Raw genomic sequence first — 19,273 nt, 5'->3', positions numbered from 1 at the left:
CAAGAAATAAAGTACCTTAAAAAATAATGAAGACATTTTACTAAACTTATGGACTTTCAAAAAAGATGGAAATTCTTGAAATTTCTACAAATGTTCTCATTAATGTCTGCTTACTGGAGGCAGCTTTGTAATAACATAAAATATATACTGTCAAAAACTGACTTAAGGAAATGGTCACAAAATATTGTGAGTGTACTAAATGATACCGATTATATACTTTATTTTTTATTTATTTTATTTTTAGAGATGGAGTGTCACTTCTCATCCGGACTGAAGTGCAGTAGTGTGATCATATCTCACTGCAACCTCAAAATCCTGGGCTCAAGTGATCCTCCCACCTGTGCCTCCCATTTAGCTGGGATTACAGGCATGAGTCACTGCGCCTAGCTGATTATACACTTTAGAATGATTAACTTTATAATACACAAATTTCACATCAATATTAATTTTTATATAATAGTAATAAATTTTAAATAATTTAAATAAATTAGATAATAAATTTTTAAATGATTTGAAGATAGAATTAACAGAAATCAACACAGGGGCATAATATTCCCCTAATTTTTAAGTGAAGAAAAATGTATTAATTGAATTATATATTATTATTTACCCTGAAATGCATAAAGTCCTCCTGTTCTCCACTAATTCTGGTTACACCTATAAATCATAAAAGACTATTCTATTTGACACCAAGAGTCAAATTTCATTAGAAGTTAGATCTAATCTTCATTTTCTTAAAATCCTGTATGTAGCCTTGAAGACAGATTTTATGGAACAAAGATAAGAGTGTTATTTTCCCATATTATCAACCACATGAACGAAACAAGAACTGTGGTTTCCCACAAATCTCTGTCCAGCAAGTTGTCTCTAGCTTAGTATCCACTTTAATCAGTTTAAAACAGAAAAAAATAAATAAATAAAACAACAAAAAAGCCATACACAAAATTCTGAGATGTACTTTTTAAGAGAAAAATGAACATGCATAAAATATCAAGTAACTTAACCACAGATGAAAATGCTATAAATGTGAACAGAAAAATTTTGCAGGAGACAAAGAACAATGTACAAAAGATACGAGCTTTAAGAGCCAAATCTCTGTATCAGCAATGCAAAAAATCAAAACTCTGGGGCCTTTATATGTGATTCAGAACCATATTAGCCTCTATAGCCATATTGTCCTTCTCTGAATATTTTACAAAATAAATCAGAATCTATTTTTTATCCAAAATCAAGGCAATGGTATTTGACATGAACCAAACTTTGTACAGCAGAGTGCTTAATATACTATATCTCCACCCTATAGAATCATTTATTATGAGCAACATGGTTCCACATAACGAAGTTATATTTGTCCCACTTAAAATACCAAACTCCAATAAAGAACTAGAAATTTTTACTATTACCCCTACGTCTCCAGATGATGTAGAAGATACACACTAATTAAAAGTAGAGAAAAAAAGCAAAAATAAAGAAATAGCACATCAAGTATTACATACAGAGCTCAGTAAGCACAACGTACTTAATATTCGGCTATATACCATATTCTCTACTTCATCAGATGATTACTTTCAATGGTATTACTGCATTTCTAAAGTCTGTCATTTAATCAAAAGCAATCTGCCAAATATTAAAAAGACAATTCTTCACTGACTATGCTCAGAGAGAAATGATTAACTTTTAAAGTATATTACTACCCTGTATATTTTCTATTTGTATAATAACTTTATTTAAAGTCTTATAAATTATATCAATATAAGCTCATGGAGAATATACGCTCATGTTGCCAAATGTATGTAATTATTCAGGTCATTTTTCATTTTTCACTTTCGTTTTTCTTGCTCTACATGGATTTTCTTCTGAAAATACAGCATTATCATAGTAAATTATTGTATGTGTTTCACATATACACTGTCATATTCAGTTATCTGATAGAAAATACTGACATGTCTATTAAATCTGAAAAGCTATCAATATTCATTGCACAAAAATATAGACATATAGATATACTATTAGTCCTTGTAACTTAAAATGAAGTTAAATTTTCATCCCTGTGTTTTTCATTCAGTTTATTTGAAAGTAGTCACTATAACCAAACCAGCTAATAAATATCAAAATATCATTTATCACTGCATTTATTGAACTGCTAGCAATAACACCGAGTAATATAAATAACATACGAAAGCTGTTCAGAGTTTTCCTGTTCCCTCACCCAAATCATTCCAAACATAATTTGGAGAGAATGAAACCAAAGAACTAGCACAAATATAAAATTATTCTCTCTACATATGAGATAAAAAGTTAGAAAGAATGTATGTGTGTGTGTGCATTTGGGAGTAGATTTGCATGTGTGCTTGTAAGTGGTATACTTTCAATACTGGAATAATCAGAATTCATATCATACCTGTGCTCCATAGATATATTTATCCAACATTTTGCCTCCTATTGTCTGCCCTCCTATATCCCAAATTTGAAGGGTAACATTCAAGTTTCCTAGAATATAAAAAATGAATATAAAAATAAGAATACCAAAAAAATTAAGTAACAATACAACAACTGACACAGTATCACAGAATACTAAGTCACAATAAGAAACTCTGAGCCCAATTTGCCTTTATGTGCAGGCTCATATGATATTTGGAATTGTGAAAACAATGTCAAAAGAAATCATAGTGGAGAATCTAGTTTTATCTTTTTACTCCATTTCCATGGAACCATATTTACAATCACCTTCAAAACAAAAGAAAATAAAGTAAGCTTTAATTTGTAAACTTAAGCCTTAGAAAAATGTTTTTCTTAGAGAACAGAATGAAGCACATGTCCATGGAGCAAGAAATATACTTTAAAAATAAAAACTGAAGCTTATATACTCAACCATCCAATCATACATATGAATTTTGTTGTAGGTTCTAAACTCTATGGCTTTTAAAACTCATGGAATAATAGCAAACTACAAAAATGCACCCATAATTTCAGCTCAAATTAATGAATCTTTTTATAATGTGATTGTCAGCTACTATAGGATATGGCAAACATAGTCAAAAAATTATGTTTTCAAATTTAACCCATAAAATAGAAACGCATTTGATAGCCCTAATCAGAACAAACGTAGGATACATACCATGTATATCACTAAATATTACGATGCTTTCAAACCTGTTCAAAGTATTTCCATTTAAACAAACTATGTATACTTCCAAGCCTTCATAAAATAGTGTAACTAATCATCTTCCCCATACAAGCATTATAAAAGCATTCTAAAAGGCAATCTTTAAAAATCCTTTTGTGCATTTTGTAAAATATTTGGTTGATACAAAAATTTATGAGATAAGCTATCCTCCCTTCTCAATGCAACTGATGAGTACGCTTACAAAAGCCAAACTATGCTTTTTAGTTGAACATTTTAAACTATTCCCCTCATAAAATTATGCAGTTTTCTCCAGTTTCAATAGCACTTTTTGAATGATTTGCAAATCAAAAGAAAATAAAAGATTAGAAACTGAAAAATGATCTCACTTCAAAAAAAGATTATAAAGATATAAATTTATAAGCCAACATAAAATACTAAAATCAGAGAAAGTTAGTCATACCATTTAACTATGCAACTGAAAAGAAAAAGACATTTGATTAACCAACAGTTTTCTAAATTCTGGTGGGTTTGTATTACAATCTTTCCATTATTTAAACATAGGTTGTTCCATCTGCCACCGTGCAGAGGATTTCCATGAGGAACTGCCATTAGCATTAATGAGCGCTAGTGTTTTATCACCATCATTATTCCCACACACACTTCCAACACTTAGACTAATGACCAAAATGTTCTTAAAGCCCTATGAATATGAAAACCAAAATGTCACAGACTAAGATTTGTTCAAAAACTTGTACAAATCGAATTTCTTAAAAATCTAAATTTTTTGAGATTCAAGGCTGAAATAATTCTTCCATAATGCTGTCTCAAATTAAGCAGATGAGAAAGGGCTAGCCATCACTAAGTATATAAAATAGTTTCAGAAACCCCTAAGCAGGCAGTAGTCTATTCATTTTACTTGCACAACTCTTTGGAGTTATTTGATTACTTCAAAAGACAGCGCTTAACAATACTAACTTTTAAAGAGTAAGATTTTAGGCAATACTTAATAAGTGCTAAAAGGTGTTTAATCCCATTTTTTCCAGAGCCCATAGTCCTTATTGCTTAACCTCACATCAAGAAATATAAAGCTTTTTTCTTTAAGTTCTGATATTCAGATCCTATCTGAATTAGGTGTTGTGAACACTTGGTAATTTTAGGAACATGATCTTCATTACATGTTTTCAAATTCTGACTACAATCATATCAAGACCCTAAATCATCTATCCAACTGTCTCCCATCTAAGAGGTTCATATTCATGTGTTGAGGATACTTTTTAAATGCATGCCTTTCTAAATAAACCCTGTTATCAGTGTTTGCCTGTTTTTTTTAACACACAAAATTCTAGTGACTCAGAAATAAAAATAGCTATGAATTACTGATAGTCCACTAATATAGAATGCTAACAAAAAATGACTATCTTTAGTTTCAACAAATGATATTTTCATATTACTTCTTATATCTAGAAATATATTTTTAACTCCACATTTTAATTTTAGGATTATTAACACAAAAAACTAAAAATAAAATGTGGATTCCTTATTTGAGGAGCAAAATCGCATGAGGATATGATTCAAATCAATATTCATTTTCGTTTTTGCAGGCATAAACATATGAATTCTCCTAGTATATTTTCAAGATGACATACCTATAAAGCTATATAAGAATATTCAAATAATACTATAATTTTGTTTAAATCAAGAATCTATCTAATACAAATTTCTAACCAATAAAGAACATTAAGGAAATTGTCAGAAATCTAATCCCAAACACAAAATGCTGCAAAATTCCTGTTCCTCTGTAAGAAATGACACGTAACTAGGAGAAAAAATCAAATAAATGAGGTGACAAAACACAGATAAGTTGCTTTTGGTATGAATTAAAGCCACCAAGAGGGTTCAACAGTGACCTTGTAAAAGTACACTTGGTGCCTTGGTTAACCTTACTTAAAGTGCTGCACAGTCAAGATGGAACTAAAAACACAAGTCTGCCCACTTCTAGTACTAAAGACTTAGAAATCTTTTTCACAGTAGAACGCTGTTTACTGGACTGTACCCACAAGCTTCCTGAAAGTATTTTGACTAAGGCTCTTAAGAAGCTCTATCAGCAGAATCTCTGACTAACAGATACACTATTTTAAGCAGTAAAATCTGCACAGTGGTTGCATCCAGACTATACAGCATACCAGATCATGAAATATACTAAAATGGATGAGTATTTGCAAAGTAATGATCTTGAAAACTTGCACGAAGAGAATGTAAATAGATGGACAGGAGGTTTACACCCCTAACAATCTAACTGGTCAGAGGACTTACTAGACTACTAACAAATACTAGATTCACTGACTATGCTATAAATTCAATAAAGCTACCTGTAATGTTTTAATCAGCTAATGATAAATGAATCATCCTACATTTGATACTTATAATGAATTTACATTAAAGTATATAAAGGATAATTATAAACCCTGTAATGTATTCACCTCATTTCTTAATATACCTATTAATTATATAAAAATAAAATACATTAAACTATTTTTTCTTATTGAAATTTCTACCATAAGTTTGAGTCTGTTAAGTAGCATAAAACCAACTGCCTTAAAAAAAAATAGAAGTTTTTTTCTGGAACTTTGCCATCAAAATAAAAACTTAATTAGGAAAATTAAAATATACATTCATTAGTATACATGCCTTAACGTCAATTTTTAACCTAAGTACTAAGTCTAAAATATTATACTATAAATCTAGATTTCGAGAATATCAAATATTTTTTACAAAGTAATCAAAATTTTTAAATTGGTAGTGCTGGGACACAGGTCAGAAATCATCGTATCGCCTGTATAAAATGTCTAAAAACCAGTCTTTGCTTTTAATATTTGAGTAGGTACTTGTTTATTTAAGCTTTTCAACTAAAAAATGAGAAATATTAAAAGTAATGAGACAAAAAGTTGGTGGTTTTTCAAATTAAGCATCAAAATAGCTAATAACGAAATACCATATTGAGATTCTCTGTGTACAACTGGCATCTGTGGAAAAAAAACTGCTGCAAAAATAAGCTTCCAGCATCTATATTATGTGATCTGTGTATGTATTTGGCTAGTGACTGCCGTTAAGTATTCTCAATGCAGCATAGATTATCCGTAAGAGTGAGAATAATAAAATTAAAATGACATTTTCAGTTTTGGATACATTAAAAGAAAATACAAATGAAACAAAGTACGCATATGTTTCTCCTTAAACCTCTTGCTGAACAATAACCCAGTAATGGAAAAATTGGAATTCTTTCTTTTCTCATGGGATATCTCCTAATCTATTTTTCATTGGTAGCCAAATACAAACTATTACAAAATATAACAGAGTATATTACTAAGGAGATAAGAAGAATACCTCCATTACCAAGAGTTTTCATTACCTACTCTAAAACTTTCATGGGGAGTTGTCTGATAGATGGGGTGTCTGAGAGGTTAACATATTTCAATAATAATTGGAATGTATTAAACCCCTTCCCACTGTATCACTCACATTTCAGTACATGAATCTGACATTACACTTGCAACCATTTTCCCCAAATGTGCTTCCTCACAGAGGAGAGGGATGGATGGTTTATAAAGTCAATCAAGATAAACTGCTTTTAATAAAATACTTTAAACATATAATTTAACCATTGAAATTGAAAGGACAGCATTTTAAAGCCCCAATTGTTCAGAAACTAGCTTAAAACATACACCACTCTTTCTTTGTTATTATTTCCCCGTATTTCCCACAAAATGTGCTGCAACTGGCATCTAAATAGTTTCTTTGCATGGTGAAGTGAAACATCTTGAATGCTCAAACTGTATTTTTATGAGTGCCTAGGGACCCTAAATTTTAGTGGTCTATTAAATGCCAGCAATTTCATGCTGCCTTGCATAAAACAGCATTCACATATTAGAGCACAGAAGTTCCATAGCTACATTATACTACTGTTCCAACTTTAAACAAAAAACTAAAGCAGAGGCAAAACAAAATAATATTTTAAAAAATAATCCTTCCCAATCTTTTCACATTTTGTTAATACAATATCTGTTGACAAATGTATAGCACTTAATTTTTTAAAAGATTTTCAGAATTTTATAAGCAACCATTGTTTATCCTCAAAAAAGGTATAGTAGCCAAAAACAGGGAAGGAGTGGGAGAGTATATAAACTTTTTCTCACACCCATGGACAATATGCCTTCATGATAGATTGTGATGAAAGTTAACCTCCCTAAGATAAATTTACTGATTATATACATCTTCATGTAGAAGCAGCCCCAAAATTTTACACATTTCTTTCTTATGCCACTTATTGTTAAAATCTTTTATAATCTTCTACATTAAGACTTTTTAGTCTCTTACCTGGCAATGTTATCCTTCTCAAAAAGAAATCCAGTCCTATAGTTTGTTTGTACTGTTTCCCAAAAGTTTCTTGAGCAAAACACGTAGCTAAGGAGGTCTAAAAAATTGATGCACAAAATGTCAAAATTAATTCATTAAAGAAATGTAATCATAAGACCACTATAAATCTTAAGCAATCTTAACATGTATACTGCAATTAATCCAACAAGCAAATTTAAGCAGTTCTAATCAGTTACAAGGAGGGGACAGACTTAACACCACCAGGTAAATTTCACTTGCCAGCAGCTATCGGTAGGGACAACGAACTAATGAGTTAGATCTCTTTAAATCCTCTGCTTGTCAAGATCCTTTTCCTTGCTGAAAATTAGAACTTGAGAGTTATCAACAGAAAAAAACAAACTAAAAAATAAATAAATAAAGATCTGAATTATTTTAAAACATAATTAAAGATCTAATCTAACTTAGATCAGCTTCTGAGGTTAAATATTCTGAGGGTAGCTGAGCACTAAGCTAATAATAAGAAGCATTCATTAAGAAGGGAGAAATCTGCTTAGAGAATTTTTCTTTTTCCCACAAGAAAAGCACCGTGTCTAATTTTTCTTTATTTTTAAAGATGCTAAATGAAAATGACCCTAAAGAAAGACTGTGACAATATGTATCTTTTAAATAAAGAAACTGGTATTTTTAAGATTAATATAAAGCAGACAAAATGAATATTTTCCATCCAAGAACCATAATGCCAAGAAGTCACAAGCTATCATAACCAGAACAGATATACATTTATTTTTTTAATAGAAACTGAAAGTTTTAGTCAAAAACTCTGGAGTTTTCTTTTTAAAGTACCATTTCTTATCAAAGCAAAAGAATAATTATTCTAGTAACAACTGAGTAACAATAACTCAACAAATTTTTAAACATTTTAAATGCACTATTTTTATTTATAAACTTCCTTCAAAAAAGAGAAAGGCAACTTCACTAAGCTTTTATGCTCTTCAAGACAGACTCCTCACATTAAGAGAAAATAGCCATTTTTTTATTTTAAAAGTTAAAATTACATGTCAACTCTTAAAATAATGAAAACTAAGATAAATTTCCAAGACAGCTTATTACAGTTCCTTATGACATAAGTAGTACAATAGTGCAAAAGAAAATTTGGCCAAACTTCAATTCCTTTTAGCAAGATCATCTAAAATTCCTTTTACACAGAACCATATTTTTCACACAAATGGCAATTTGGACACCATAATTCCAAATATTTTTGTGTTTAAATACCCAGCATTTGTAATAAATTTCGAAGATAATTGGCCAAGTATTTGTTGAGCACTACCATATGAAGGGTATTCTGCTAGACATCTAGAAACAAACAACATTTGTTATATTTTTGACACATGTAACAATATCAAAACTGAGAGATCAGAATTGAAAAGATAGGTATTTCTTTTTACACTTTTGTTTCTCATTTACACTATATTATTCTACTGATCTTATCTAACTTACACCACAAAATCATCTTTGAAGAGGTTCAGAATTCTAGAAAAAATAACTATCACTACTTATACTATTACAGATATTTCAAAATATTTAATAGACTGATAGTTGAAATACTTAAAGGCCAAAGAGAAACTGAAGGCATGTGTAACATTCACATAGTGTCATCTGAGATAATTTTTCACTTTAAAGAATCTCAGAGTTCATTTTCATGTTAAGGAATATTCAGAAAAATTCTAAGAAAGTTTCTTTTCCTGAAAAAGTGACTTCTAGATTTTGAAAGCCCTGCTTTCACACTTTTGAGGCAAACATAAAGCTAGGATTTTCAATTGGAATCAAGTATAAACTGTCAAAAATACAGGTTACTGGAAACATACAGAGTATTAAAGTAAGTTCTTACTATATCATCTCCCAATATCTTGAGATAAAAATTGAACAGAGAATCAACTGAATCAGTGGGGGTCACTTTATCTTCAATTATCTAGACTGCATGCTATCTTTCACATTCAATAATTTCTCAAGTCACTGTATAAATACCCTTCTTAATTACAGGTGTTAAGTGAACAACTAGCTCCCATATCAGAAATATTTTTATCTGAATCTTTATATTTTTTGATTTGGAAAATTTCTAATAACATTTTTGATTTGGTAAATTTCTACTAGCATTTTTTAACCATGCTACATTTACAAACACTGAAAAGACAGAAAAAAAGAATATTTTGCCTCACAAAGCTCTTAAGAGATTATGTAATAAAAGAAAAAATATGAATCAGAAAAGGAAAGAAATAGAAACACGTGATACTGGAGGGAGGCGCTAAATTTCTCTTGGAGAAACTGTTAGTCATCATCTCAATACTCTATTGCATCTGTCAGTGTGTTGAAAAATGCTCAGAGTTAGATTGAGCAGGAAAAACAAATGCTAGGAAAAAAGAGCCAAGAGTTAAATCAGGATACAAATAAGAATGAAAGAGAGGCTGAGTTCACAAAGAAAAGAACAATAAAGGAAAAAGAATGGGAATGTTGGTGACTGCCAAGTATTTGAGAACTGAATAGGGTATGAAGAAAAAAATTCGTGATTTAAGAATAATGAAAGAAGGTTAGGTGTCAGATGTTTGTGTCCGGAAGTTCCTGTTAGAAAAAGCTGTTACAGTTTTAAAATAAGTTATTTAGTCAAGATGATGAAGATTAAGTCGGAGCACCATAAAAAATATTACTGTTATCCTTTGAAGCAGAATGATAATACTAATTCAAAAACATGGAAGTGAAAAAATTATGCTGTCCTATACCAGAAAAAATTTTAAACAGAGATAAAAAACCATAATTATTCACATTAAATTAGCAACAAAGGGGAAACATGTATGATAGGCTAAATAAAAAACTAGACAAAATTATTAGCAAATTTCACTGAGTAATATACGTACAATAAATACTGTTAGAAAAATGAACAACAGTGTAAAAGAATCATGATAGCATATAGGATAACCAGCAATTTTTGTGTCTTTTTACAAATGTATTATGTTATAGGTTGTCATTATCATTTTAAATGGGAAATAAGATCAGTTATGAATTGAATACAGTTAAATTTAAGAGCCAAAACCTTAGACGGCCTTCAAAAGAAAATCTAAATGATGAGAAAACTATAAAAATCTAATAAACTTTTTATTCAATAAAGGTATTGGAAACAATGATGATTTATTTATAGCAATTCATTCATTCGAAAAGTTTACTAAGTACACAAAAATTAATCTACTTTATAAAGAAAAGTTACCCCAAGTTCCTTTCTTCCCCCAGCGTTTAAAGGTAATCATAGCATATTGTTTTCCTCAGCTTAAAAAATCTGTAACAAAGGATCCAAGAAGACAAGAAAGAAACAACAAAATACTCCAAATTTTGCATATGAAATTTTACATCTTTCCCAGGGGACCTCGAAACTCAAATGTCAGAACCAAAGGCAGAAGCAGGTATCTGGGCAGTGCCAACTGCCAGGGAGGATGCAAAGAGAAGTCGTCACCAGAGAAACCAGGGTCCAAACTGCAACCAGCAACAGGGAAAAGTGAAGGCTTAAACAGGAAATAAAAGCCTGGGTTTCAATAGACTGTGGTTGGGATAAGGAAGAGGAGGAGTACAGGGGAGATAAACTTCAGCAATATTCCCAGAAAGTGTTGGCGCCTTTGACAGAAGCATGGATAAGAAGGCATCCGGGTAGAGAGGCTCTTCACTTTATTTGTTGGTGGAGGGATCATAGACCCCTCTGAGATCTTATGGACCGTCTCCCCAGAGCAAGTACCGGGCAGTGTTTACTCCATTTCAGGAGTTCCACAACCTTGGGGTAGGAGCCGCTGCCTAGGAGATAATAAGACTGACGCTGTCTGATATTCTCACGCCCGCACTCATTCATTCGACCAGGGATCCCTTTTGTCACGCAAGCAGCTCTACCCTCAGCATCCTGCCCATAACAGGAGCTCCATAAACACTTGTTGACTGACTGCTTGTACCGAGTGCTGAGCGGGAAACAGAGGTGATGAACAGGTATGATATTTAAAAAGCAACTAGCGTGTACTGAGTGGACACTGTGCTCTAAAGGTTTTATGTGTATTTTCACATTTCTCCCTTTGCGGAGGCCCTTTTCAATACTCATCTTACAGATGAAGCTCAAACTGATTAGCAATTTGCCCTCCAATGACCCGACGACTAAGTGGCAGAGCCCCAACTCTCACCCGGGGAATACTGATTCCAGAGCCACGCTCTTGGGAGTTCACGGTGCAGTGCAAGCATCAGAAACGGTAAAGGGGGTGGGAGGGGAGGAGCAAGTGTGACCCGGACTACAAGTAAGAGGAGCTAAGATGCCTTGGCAAATCCCTGCCAGTCCTGAGAGGCGGGAAGCTGAAAAGCTGGCCCGAGTCTTGCAGGAGTTCGCAATCCAGGCGGGGAGTAAGGAAGTGACTTTTTTTTAAGGGGGAGCTGGACAGCTCTCGTCGGCCTTCGCCAAGCGCCCACTTCGTGTCCGGCCTCAGGCCACACAACCAGACGGGCCGGGCCTAAAAGCCCGAGAGCTCGGGGTAACGAGGCGAAGCCAGGCGGCGGGGAGAAGGTGGGGAAGCGCCGGGGTTCCTGCAGGCCTGGGACGGTGGGCCTGCTCGAGGACTGACCTTCCCGGAGGCGCCGTCCCCCAGCACGACGATTTTCAGTTGCCGGTCCCGGCTCTCCTCCTCAGAGTCCGACATGGTGTCCTGGGAACCAGGCCCGCCCCCCCGAGGTGGAGGGGGAAAAGGAAGGAGGAAGGCTCCGGGGGCGGGGGAGAGGAGGAAGGGAGGTGGTGGCGGCAGGACCCCCGCCCCGGTGTCTCCGCGCCGGCAGGAGGGATCCGAGAAGAATCACTCGGCAGGCGCCATCTTGCCCACCTCCCCACTCTCTGCGCGTGGCCCCGCCCCCTACGCGCACGTCGGGCGCGCGCCCCCGCCTCAGAGCCAACCCGCGCCGACCGCCGGCCTCCCTGACCAGCCGAACCACTCGCGGCGCTGGACCGGTGGGGGGGACATTCCGGCGGGAGAGGCGAGGCGCTGCGTTGCCCTTCAGGAGATAGTTGGCTAGAAGGAGAAAAGAAGTGTTCGTTCAAATTAAGGAGAGAAAACGGGAGCAGAGCAGCCTTCAGGCGTTCCATCAAATTCCCTTTTCTCCTTCCCTCTTGAGAAAGTCTCTGATGGGAATGGTTCACCCTGACGGGGTGGAGCAGTGACGCCCGGGCTACGCGCTAGGGTTGCCTGGCAGCCAGGAGTTCGAGGACCGGCGGCAGGGCGGGGCCTGTCTCCGGGCACCCGGGACGCCCATAGCCTGGCGGAGAGCGCCAGAGAGGGCCCCTGAAAAACTGGACCAGGGAAGAGGGTACCTCAGGGAGGATGAGGGGACAGCTGCTAGGGGCCGAGGCTGCCGGGAAGCCGCAGTAGCGGCCGTGAGTACAGTGGAGCTCTGGCGCTGTTTATTTCAGGCTAACTCTCGGTTTCCTCATCTGAACAACCCCAGGCTCCCATGGTTCGTTCATCAAACGCTACTGAGCGCCAACCTCCTGGCACCCCATCTTTACCCTAAGGCAGTTGTTCTCATAAAGTGTGGTCTAGGGACCCCTGGAAATCCCAATGACCTCAGAACAATTTTCATAATAATACAGACACCTTGTCTGCCTTTCTCACGTTCCTTCTCTCACTAGTATACCGTTTCCTGGAGGATATGCTTTGTGTACGACGGTATCACTGGCAGCTAAGGGAGCCTGTGTTTGTTGTTTTTAAACACTTATCAGTTTTCATTTCAATGCAGTAGTGATAGGTGTAACCCACATAAACGTACGCTCTTTGGAGGTCACAGTAATTCTTTAACATAGAGAGGACCTGAGTCCAAAAAATTTAAGAACTGCTGCCCTGGATAATATCAGTCCAGGAGCGTAGGTAAATGGCATAAATGAAAATTACAATATGGTGAGATAAATTCAAAAATAATAATGCTGTCCTGTTATGTTTGTTTCATTGTTAATCACTTTAAATTTATTATTACCTTTACTACTATTAGGAATTATAAAGTATAATTATCTCCATTTTGCAGATGAAGTATCTTAAGTTAACAAAATGCTTAGCCCAGAAGCAGTAGTCTTGGAGACCATATGGGCATTAGAACAGGAAAGCAGAACAGCATAAAGAAATGCCCAGACCTGGAGGCAACACTGCAGTTTAATCACAGGTTTACTAGATACGTGTCCTTGAGCCTCAGTTTGTTCATCTGTAAAACAGACTACTGCCTTTGTAGGTTTGAAAATTAAATGAAATAATCGTCATAAACTAGATAGCACAATGCCTGGTGTGTAGTAAGCACTCAATATTAACCAGTGTAATTATCAACCTCATCGTCATCATCATAATTAGATGATGGTCCATGTTGGAAGTGTCACTACTTTCTAGCCAATTTACCTTATACAAGTTTCTTATGTAGAACCTCAGTCTCTTCATCTGCAGATAGGGTTGGCCCACAATTATAGGTACCCAGTTAAGTATTAGTACCGAATTCTTTCCCCAATCCCCGCACCACCATTGCCACCACCAATTTTCTATTCACCAGATTTGTCCATGAGAATTAGAAGAAAGGATATGTACTTCTTAGTGTGAAGAATCTACTTCCAGTGAGGACAGACTTAACCCCTTCTTGTCCATGAGGGCAGTTAAAATGCAAGAAAATTTCTTTTTCAGTCTTCTTCAGATGGCTATGTAATCCACCGGACTAATGAGACAGAAGATAGTGTCTTTTGGAAGACATTTGTTAAAGAACCCTCCCCCCACCATTTAAAAAAAAAGGAAAAGAAAAAAGGAGAATTAGAGGAGAGTCCTCCTCCTCCCTTCCTTTGCTGTCATTATTGGGTGAGAACAGTATTTTTGGAACTACTACACTTTCTTCACTCTATCTTCTACGTTTCTTGTTATGGGGAATAATAATAAGGTACTTTAGTGATGAATTGTGTTACTTACAAACAAAAAAATTTCAACTGACATAACTACTTTGGCCAAAAACTAGATTTAGCTGAATTCATAGGCCTGATTTTCGTATGTGGTTTTATATGAAGGGAAATCTAGAAGAAAGCTTCTCATTTTCCAGTCATCAATTTCTGAGATGACTGCTTTGAGGGACAACATTCATTTGGATATGGGTACATCAACAGGATAGTGTTATATAAAACAAAAAGTTGCATTATTTTAGTGATCATATTTTACACATATGGCAAGTTTCTGGGTTAAAAGTTAGAATTTAAAAACTTAGAGCCATTTTTGTAAAGAAAAAGAAAAAAAACTTTCTATGTGAGGAGGATCATGTTAGCATTGAGAGCTTCCAGTATGATACTCTGACATACTAAAGAAACAGAGCTGATCCACCAAAAAGAATATATCTTTGTGGATTCTCATGTACAATGCTCTTAACAGGGTCCAAAATTAGAGGAATGGTCTTCAGTGGTTTTAAAACTAATAGACAAAAGGTTTATAAGAATTCTAGACATTGTATAGAATATCTTTTATAGCAACCCTAACAGATAATTATTCAAACCTTATTTGAATACATCCACATTCAAGGGGTTTCTTCCTTTATGAAGCAACCTGGCCTGTAGATGGATAGGCCTGGTTATTAAAATATTATCTCTGATAATGAGTCAAAGCTTATCACTATAAATTACAGCTAATGGTAATAGGATGTCTTTCTCAATAAAATGAAAACTCCCCATTCCACAGGAAGATGATCAAAGTGATTCATTAATACTTAGTGACTGCTAGACATGGTGGCTCATAACTGTGATCCCAGCACTTTGGGAGGCCGAGGCAGGAGGGTTACTGGAGCCCAGGAGTTCATGACCAGCCTGGGCAACATAGGGAGATCCTGTCTCTAAGAGAACTTTAAAAAACAAAAATTACCCAGCCAGGCATAATGGTGGGCACCTGTGGTCCCAGCTACTCGGGAGGCTGAGGTAGGAAGATCACTTGAGCCTGGGAGGTCAAGGCTGCAGTGAGCGGTGATCATGCCGCTGCACTCCAGCATGGATGACACAATGAGACCCTGTCTCCAAAAAAAAAAACTTAATTAAATTTACAAATATTTAGTGACTACCTACTGTGTACCAGGCATTCTTGTTCACAACTCCTCTAAACAGTGAAGACACAGAAGTGAAAAAAACATACAAAAGCTCTGTTCCCATGGAATTTACATTCTGGTAGAGGGATATGTAGGCTGAATAATAGCCACATGAAGATATCAGGTCCTAATCCTTGGAAGCTGTAAATGTTACCTTATTTGGAAAAGTATCTTTCAGATGTGATTAAGTGAAGGATCTTGAGATGGGAAGATTATCCAGGATTATTTGGTGGGCCCTCAATGCAATCACATGTATCCTTATAAGAGAGAAGTAGAAGATTTGGCCCAGACATAAAAGGAGAAGGCAATATAACCACAGAGACAGAGACTGGAATGATGTAGCCACTAGCCAACGAGTGCTGGCAGCCACTAGTAGCTGGAAGAGGCAAAAAACAAATTATCCTCAGGCTTCTGGAGGTAGCCCAGCCCTGCTGACCCTTTGATTTCAGTGCAGTGACACTGATTTAGGACTTATGACCTCAGGATCTGTGAGAGAATAAATTTATGTTCTTTTAAGTTACCAAGTTTATGGTAATTTTTTATAATAGCCATAGATAACTAATATAAGGATGAACACAGATATTTAGTAAATCATCAAGACAGTTTCAGATTCTGGTACATTAAAAAGGTAGTAAAACAGGTGACAGATGAAATAGAGTAAAAATATCTTAACATTATTATTCATCACTAATGAAGGTGAGAAAATGGTAAATGAATCAAGGAAGGAACTAATTTCAGAAACTACCAGTCTCTGACATCTTCTTAACAAATCCAGTGTCATCCATCAGTTTTCTTCATCTTTTTGCACTATTTCACAATTTTGAAGATGTAGATCCTAGGACTAATGTCTGAGTAAGGCTAAATAGTGGCCATGCTCCCAAGTTGTACACTTGGTATTTCTGTATTTCTATAGTTCTGCCGTAAAACAGAAAAATATAGAACTGATCCCTAGAATTAATTGGTTTGTTAAACTCCTTGAGGACAAAATTTTTAAAAATAAGGCTTTCTTCCTAAAATTATCTTCTCCCATGGGTTGTATGCACATCTACATAGATATACATGTGCATGTTATATGTTTAACCACCATCTAAATCAAGACATAGAACAATTCAGAATCCCAGCAGACACCCTCATGCCACCTCTCAGTTATTACCTCTTCAGAGATTACTATTATGATCTCTAGCCCCGTAAATTAGTTTTACCAGCTTGTAAACTTCATACAAATAGATTACAGCTAGTATGTTCTCTTTGGCATCTAGCTATTTTCACTCGATAGTATTCTATAAAGTCATCCATGTTGTTATGTGCATCAGAAGTGTATATTTTCTATTGCCACATACTGTTCCATTGTATGAATCCACTACAATTTATCCACTCTACTGTTGATGGACATATGGGTGGTTTCCAATTTGGGAATACTATGATGAGTGCTCCTCAGTACAGCCTACCACTCTTCCAAAGGAAATCTCCACAATTAGCACTCTTTTCTCAAAAAAAAAAAAAAAACCAAAACGAAACAAATCCTCCATCTACATTTTATACTCTTGAGATGGGTGAAGCAGGCAACAGTCATGGAACTGGTTCTTGGGTATAGGTTTTGACATCTGCATTTGATGATTTAATCTAGGAGTAGCTCATGTACTGTATCTCAGGGTCTCTACTTGAAACTTCAATTTTCACATATTTTTGTCACCATTATAAAAATGTGACTTCCATGCACAGAAATATATTAAGCCCGGCCAGATGCCGTGGCTCACACCTGTAATCCCAGCACTTTGGGAGGCTGAGACGGGCAAATCACGAGGTTAGGAGATTGAAATCATCCTGGCCAACATGGTGAAACCCCGTCTCTACTAAAAAATACAAAAATTAGCTGGGCATGGAGGCACATGCCTGTAGTTCCAGCTACTTGGGAGGCTGAGGCAGGAGAATCTCTTGAACCCGGGAGGCAGAGGTTGCAGTGAGCCAATCATGCCACTGCACTCTAGCCTGGGTGACAGAGCGAGACTCCATCTCAAAAAAAAAAATATATATATATATATATACACACACACAAATATGTATAGATAGAGAGCCCACTTTCTATCAACACCTTCCTGACTTTTTTTTTTTTTTGGTTGACAGAATGATGCTGAACTTCATGTGTAAGAATAAACACATGACAATAGCCAGGAGAAGCAAAAGAAGGGGCAAGAAATGAAGGGATCATTAATAGGCAACATTTTTTTAGGACTATTTATAATTGCAACTGTATTGTGCAATGTCTGCAATTAATCACAAAGCAAATATTGTATTTTATGGGGGAAAATTTAAAAAACAATAAAATACATTAAAAACTAGATAAATGGAGAGACATCTCATATCCATGGATAGAAAAACAATAAAATATATCAATTCTACCAAATGATCTGCAAAGTTAATGCAATTCTAATAAGATTTTTCATAGAATTTGAAATGGCACATATGGAAGGTAGAGATCCAAGGACAGGCAAGATATTCCAGAAGAAGAAGGTCCTAGAACTTTCCTTACCATATATCAAGACTTTGTATAAAGTTATAATGATTAAGATACAGTGTGTTATTGGTGCAAGGATAAACAAATTCACCACAATAACATTGGAGAGCCAAGAAATAGGCTGCCAGATACATGAAACTTTATATATGAGAGAGTGTATCGAGTAGTGTATCAAAGAGGTAAGGGGTGACAGTTGGAAACATATAGGAAAAGAGATGAAATTGGAACTCTACATTTCATTATACACACAAAAAAATAAATTCCAGTTGAATACGAATCTAAATGTGAAAGAAACCTCAAATACCATGAGGAGACTGCCTTTCTTATCTTGGGATGGAGAAGAATTTCATAGTGAAGACACAAAGAGTTCTTCATAAAAGAACATCAAGAAAATTTTATTAAAATTTAAAACTGTTCATCAAAATATACAATAAAGTGAAAGTATAAACCACAAACTAGGAGGAGATACATTCACCACATAAAACTTATGCCAGTTGGTATCCAGAACCTCCAAAGAACTACAAACAAGTAAGAAAAAAAAATTGAAAAATGAGCAAATAAAATGAAAAGACATTTTACAGAAGAAGAAACAGTATGGTCAATAAACATATATAAAAATATTCAACCCTTGTTAATGTAACCAGAAAAGCACAAAAAGGGTTTAATGAGATACCATTTTATATCTGTAGATTAGCAAAAACTAAGAAGTCAAACTATCAGTCAAAAAAATGAAAAACATAAAGTTATGTTAACAGAGAGAACTAATATGGGGAATTTGTTACATGGTGTTGAAGTACAGAAAAAACAAAAAGGAAATACAGGGATGTAGCACAAAGTTACTGCAGGAAGCAGTTACTATCTCTTACCTCTTAGAGGAACAAAAGAAAGTGGTAGGGGTTATCATAACTTCGAAGCTGAAAGAGACAAACTAGAGAGTTAGGACCCAGACTTTAGCTTTACTGCTACCATTTTTCAGGAGTACAGAGGAAGGACCCAAGGAGCAAGACACAGAATTCTGAGGAGAATGTTCCATTGGCTCCTACTGGCCATACTTTGGAAGATCAGAGGAGGGTTCCCACAGAGCTGGAACTCACCTCTGAGAAGAGGATATT

General features: G+C 35.4%; 1 protein-coding gene across 1 annotated transcript in view; it reads right to left on the bottom strand.

Moving 5' to 3' along the window:
- The window catches only part of RAB28 (RAB28, member RAS oncogene family), a 125,901-nt gene extending 113,471 nt beyond the window's left edge, over positions 1-12,430 (bottom strand). The window contains exons 1-3 of the mRNA XM_003258490.4: positions 12,139-12,430; positions 7,502-7,598; positions 2,402-2,490 (exon numbers count right to left, since the gene is read on the bottom strand). Coding sequence (XP_003258538.1) covers positions 2,402-2,490; positions 7,502-7,598; positions 12,139-12,213 — 261 coding nt within the window. The 5' untranslated portion in view covers positions 12,214-12,430. The remainder of the gene's footprint in view (positions 1-2,401; positions 2,491-7,501; positions 7,599-12,138) is intronic.
- Between the last annotated feature and the right edge of the window lie 6,843 nt (positions 12,431-19,273).

This window comes from Nomascus leucogenys, chromosome 20, assembly GCF_006542625.1.
Source record: "Nomascus leucogenys isolate Asia chromosome 20, Asia_NLE_v1, whole genome shotgun sequence".
In the NCBI taxonomy this organism is placed as follows: Eukaryota; Metazoa; Chordata; class Mammalia; order Primates; family Hylobatidae; genus Nomascus; species Nomascus leucogenys.
This window is presented reverse-complemented; position numbering and strand designations above follow the sequence as displayed.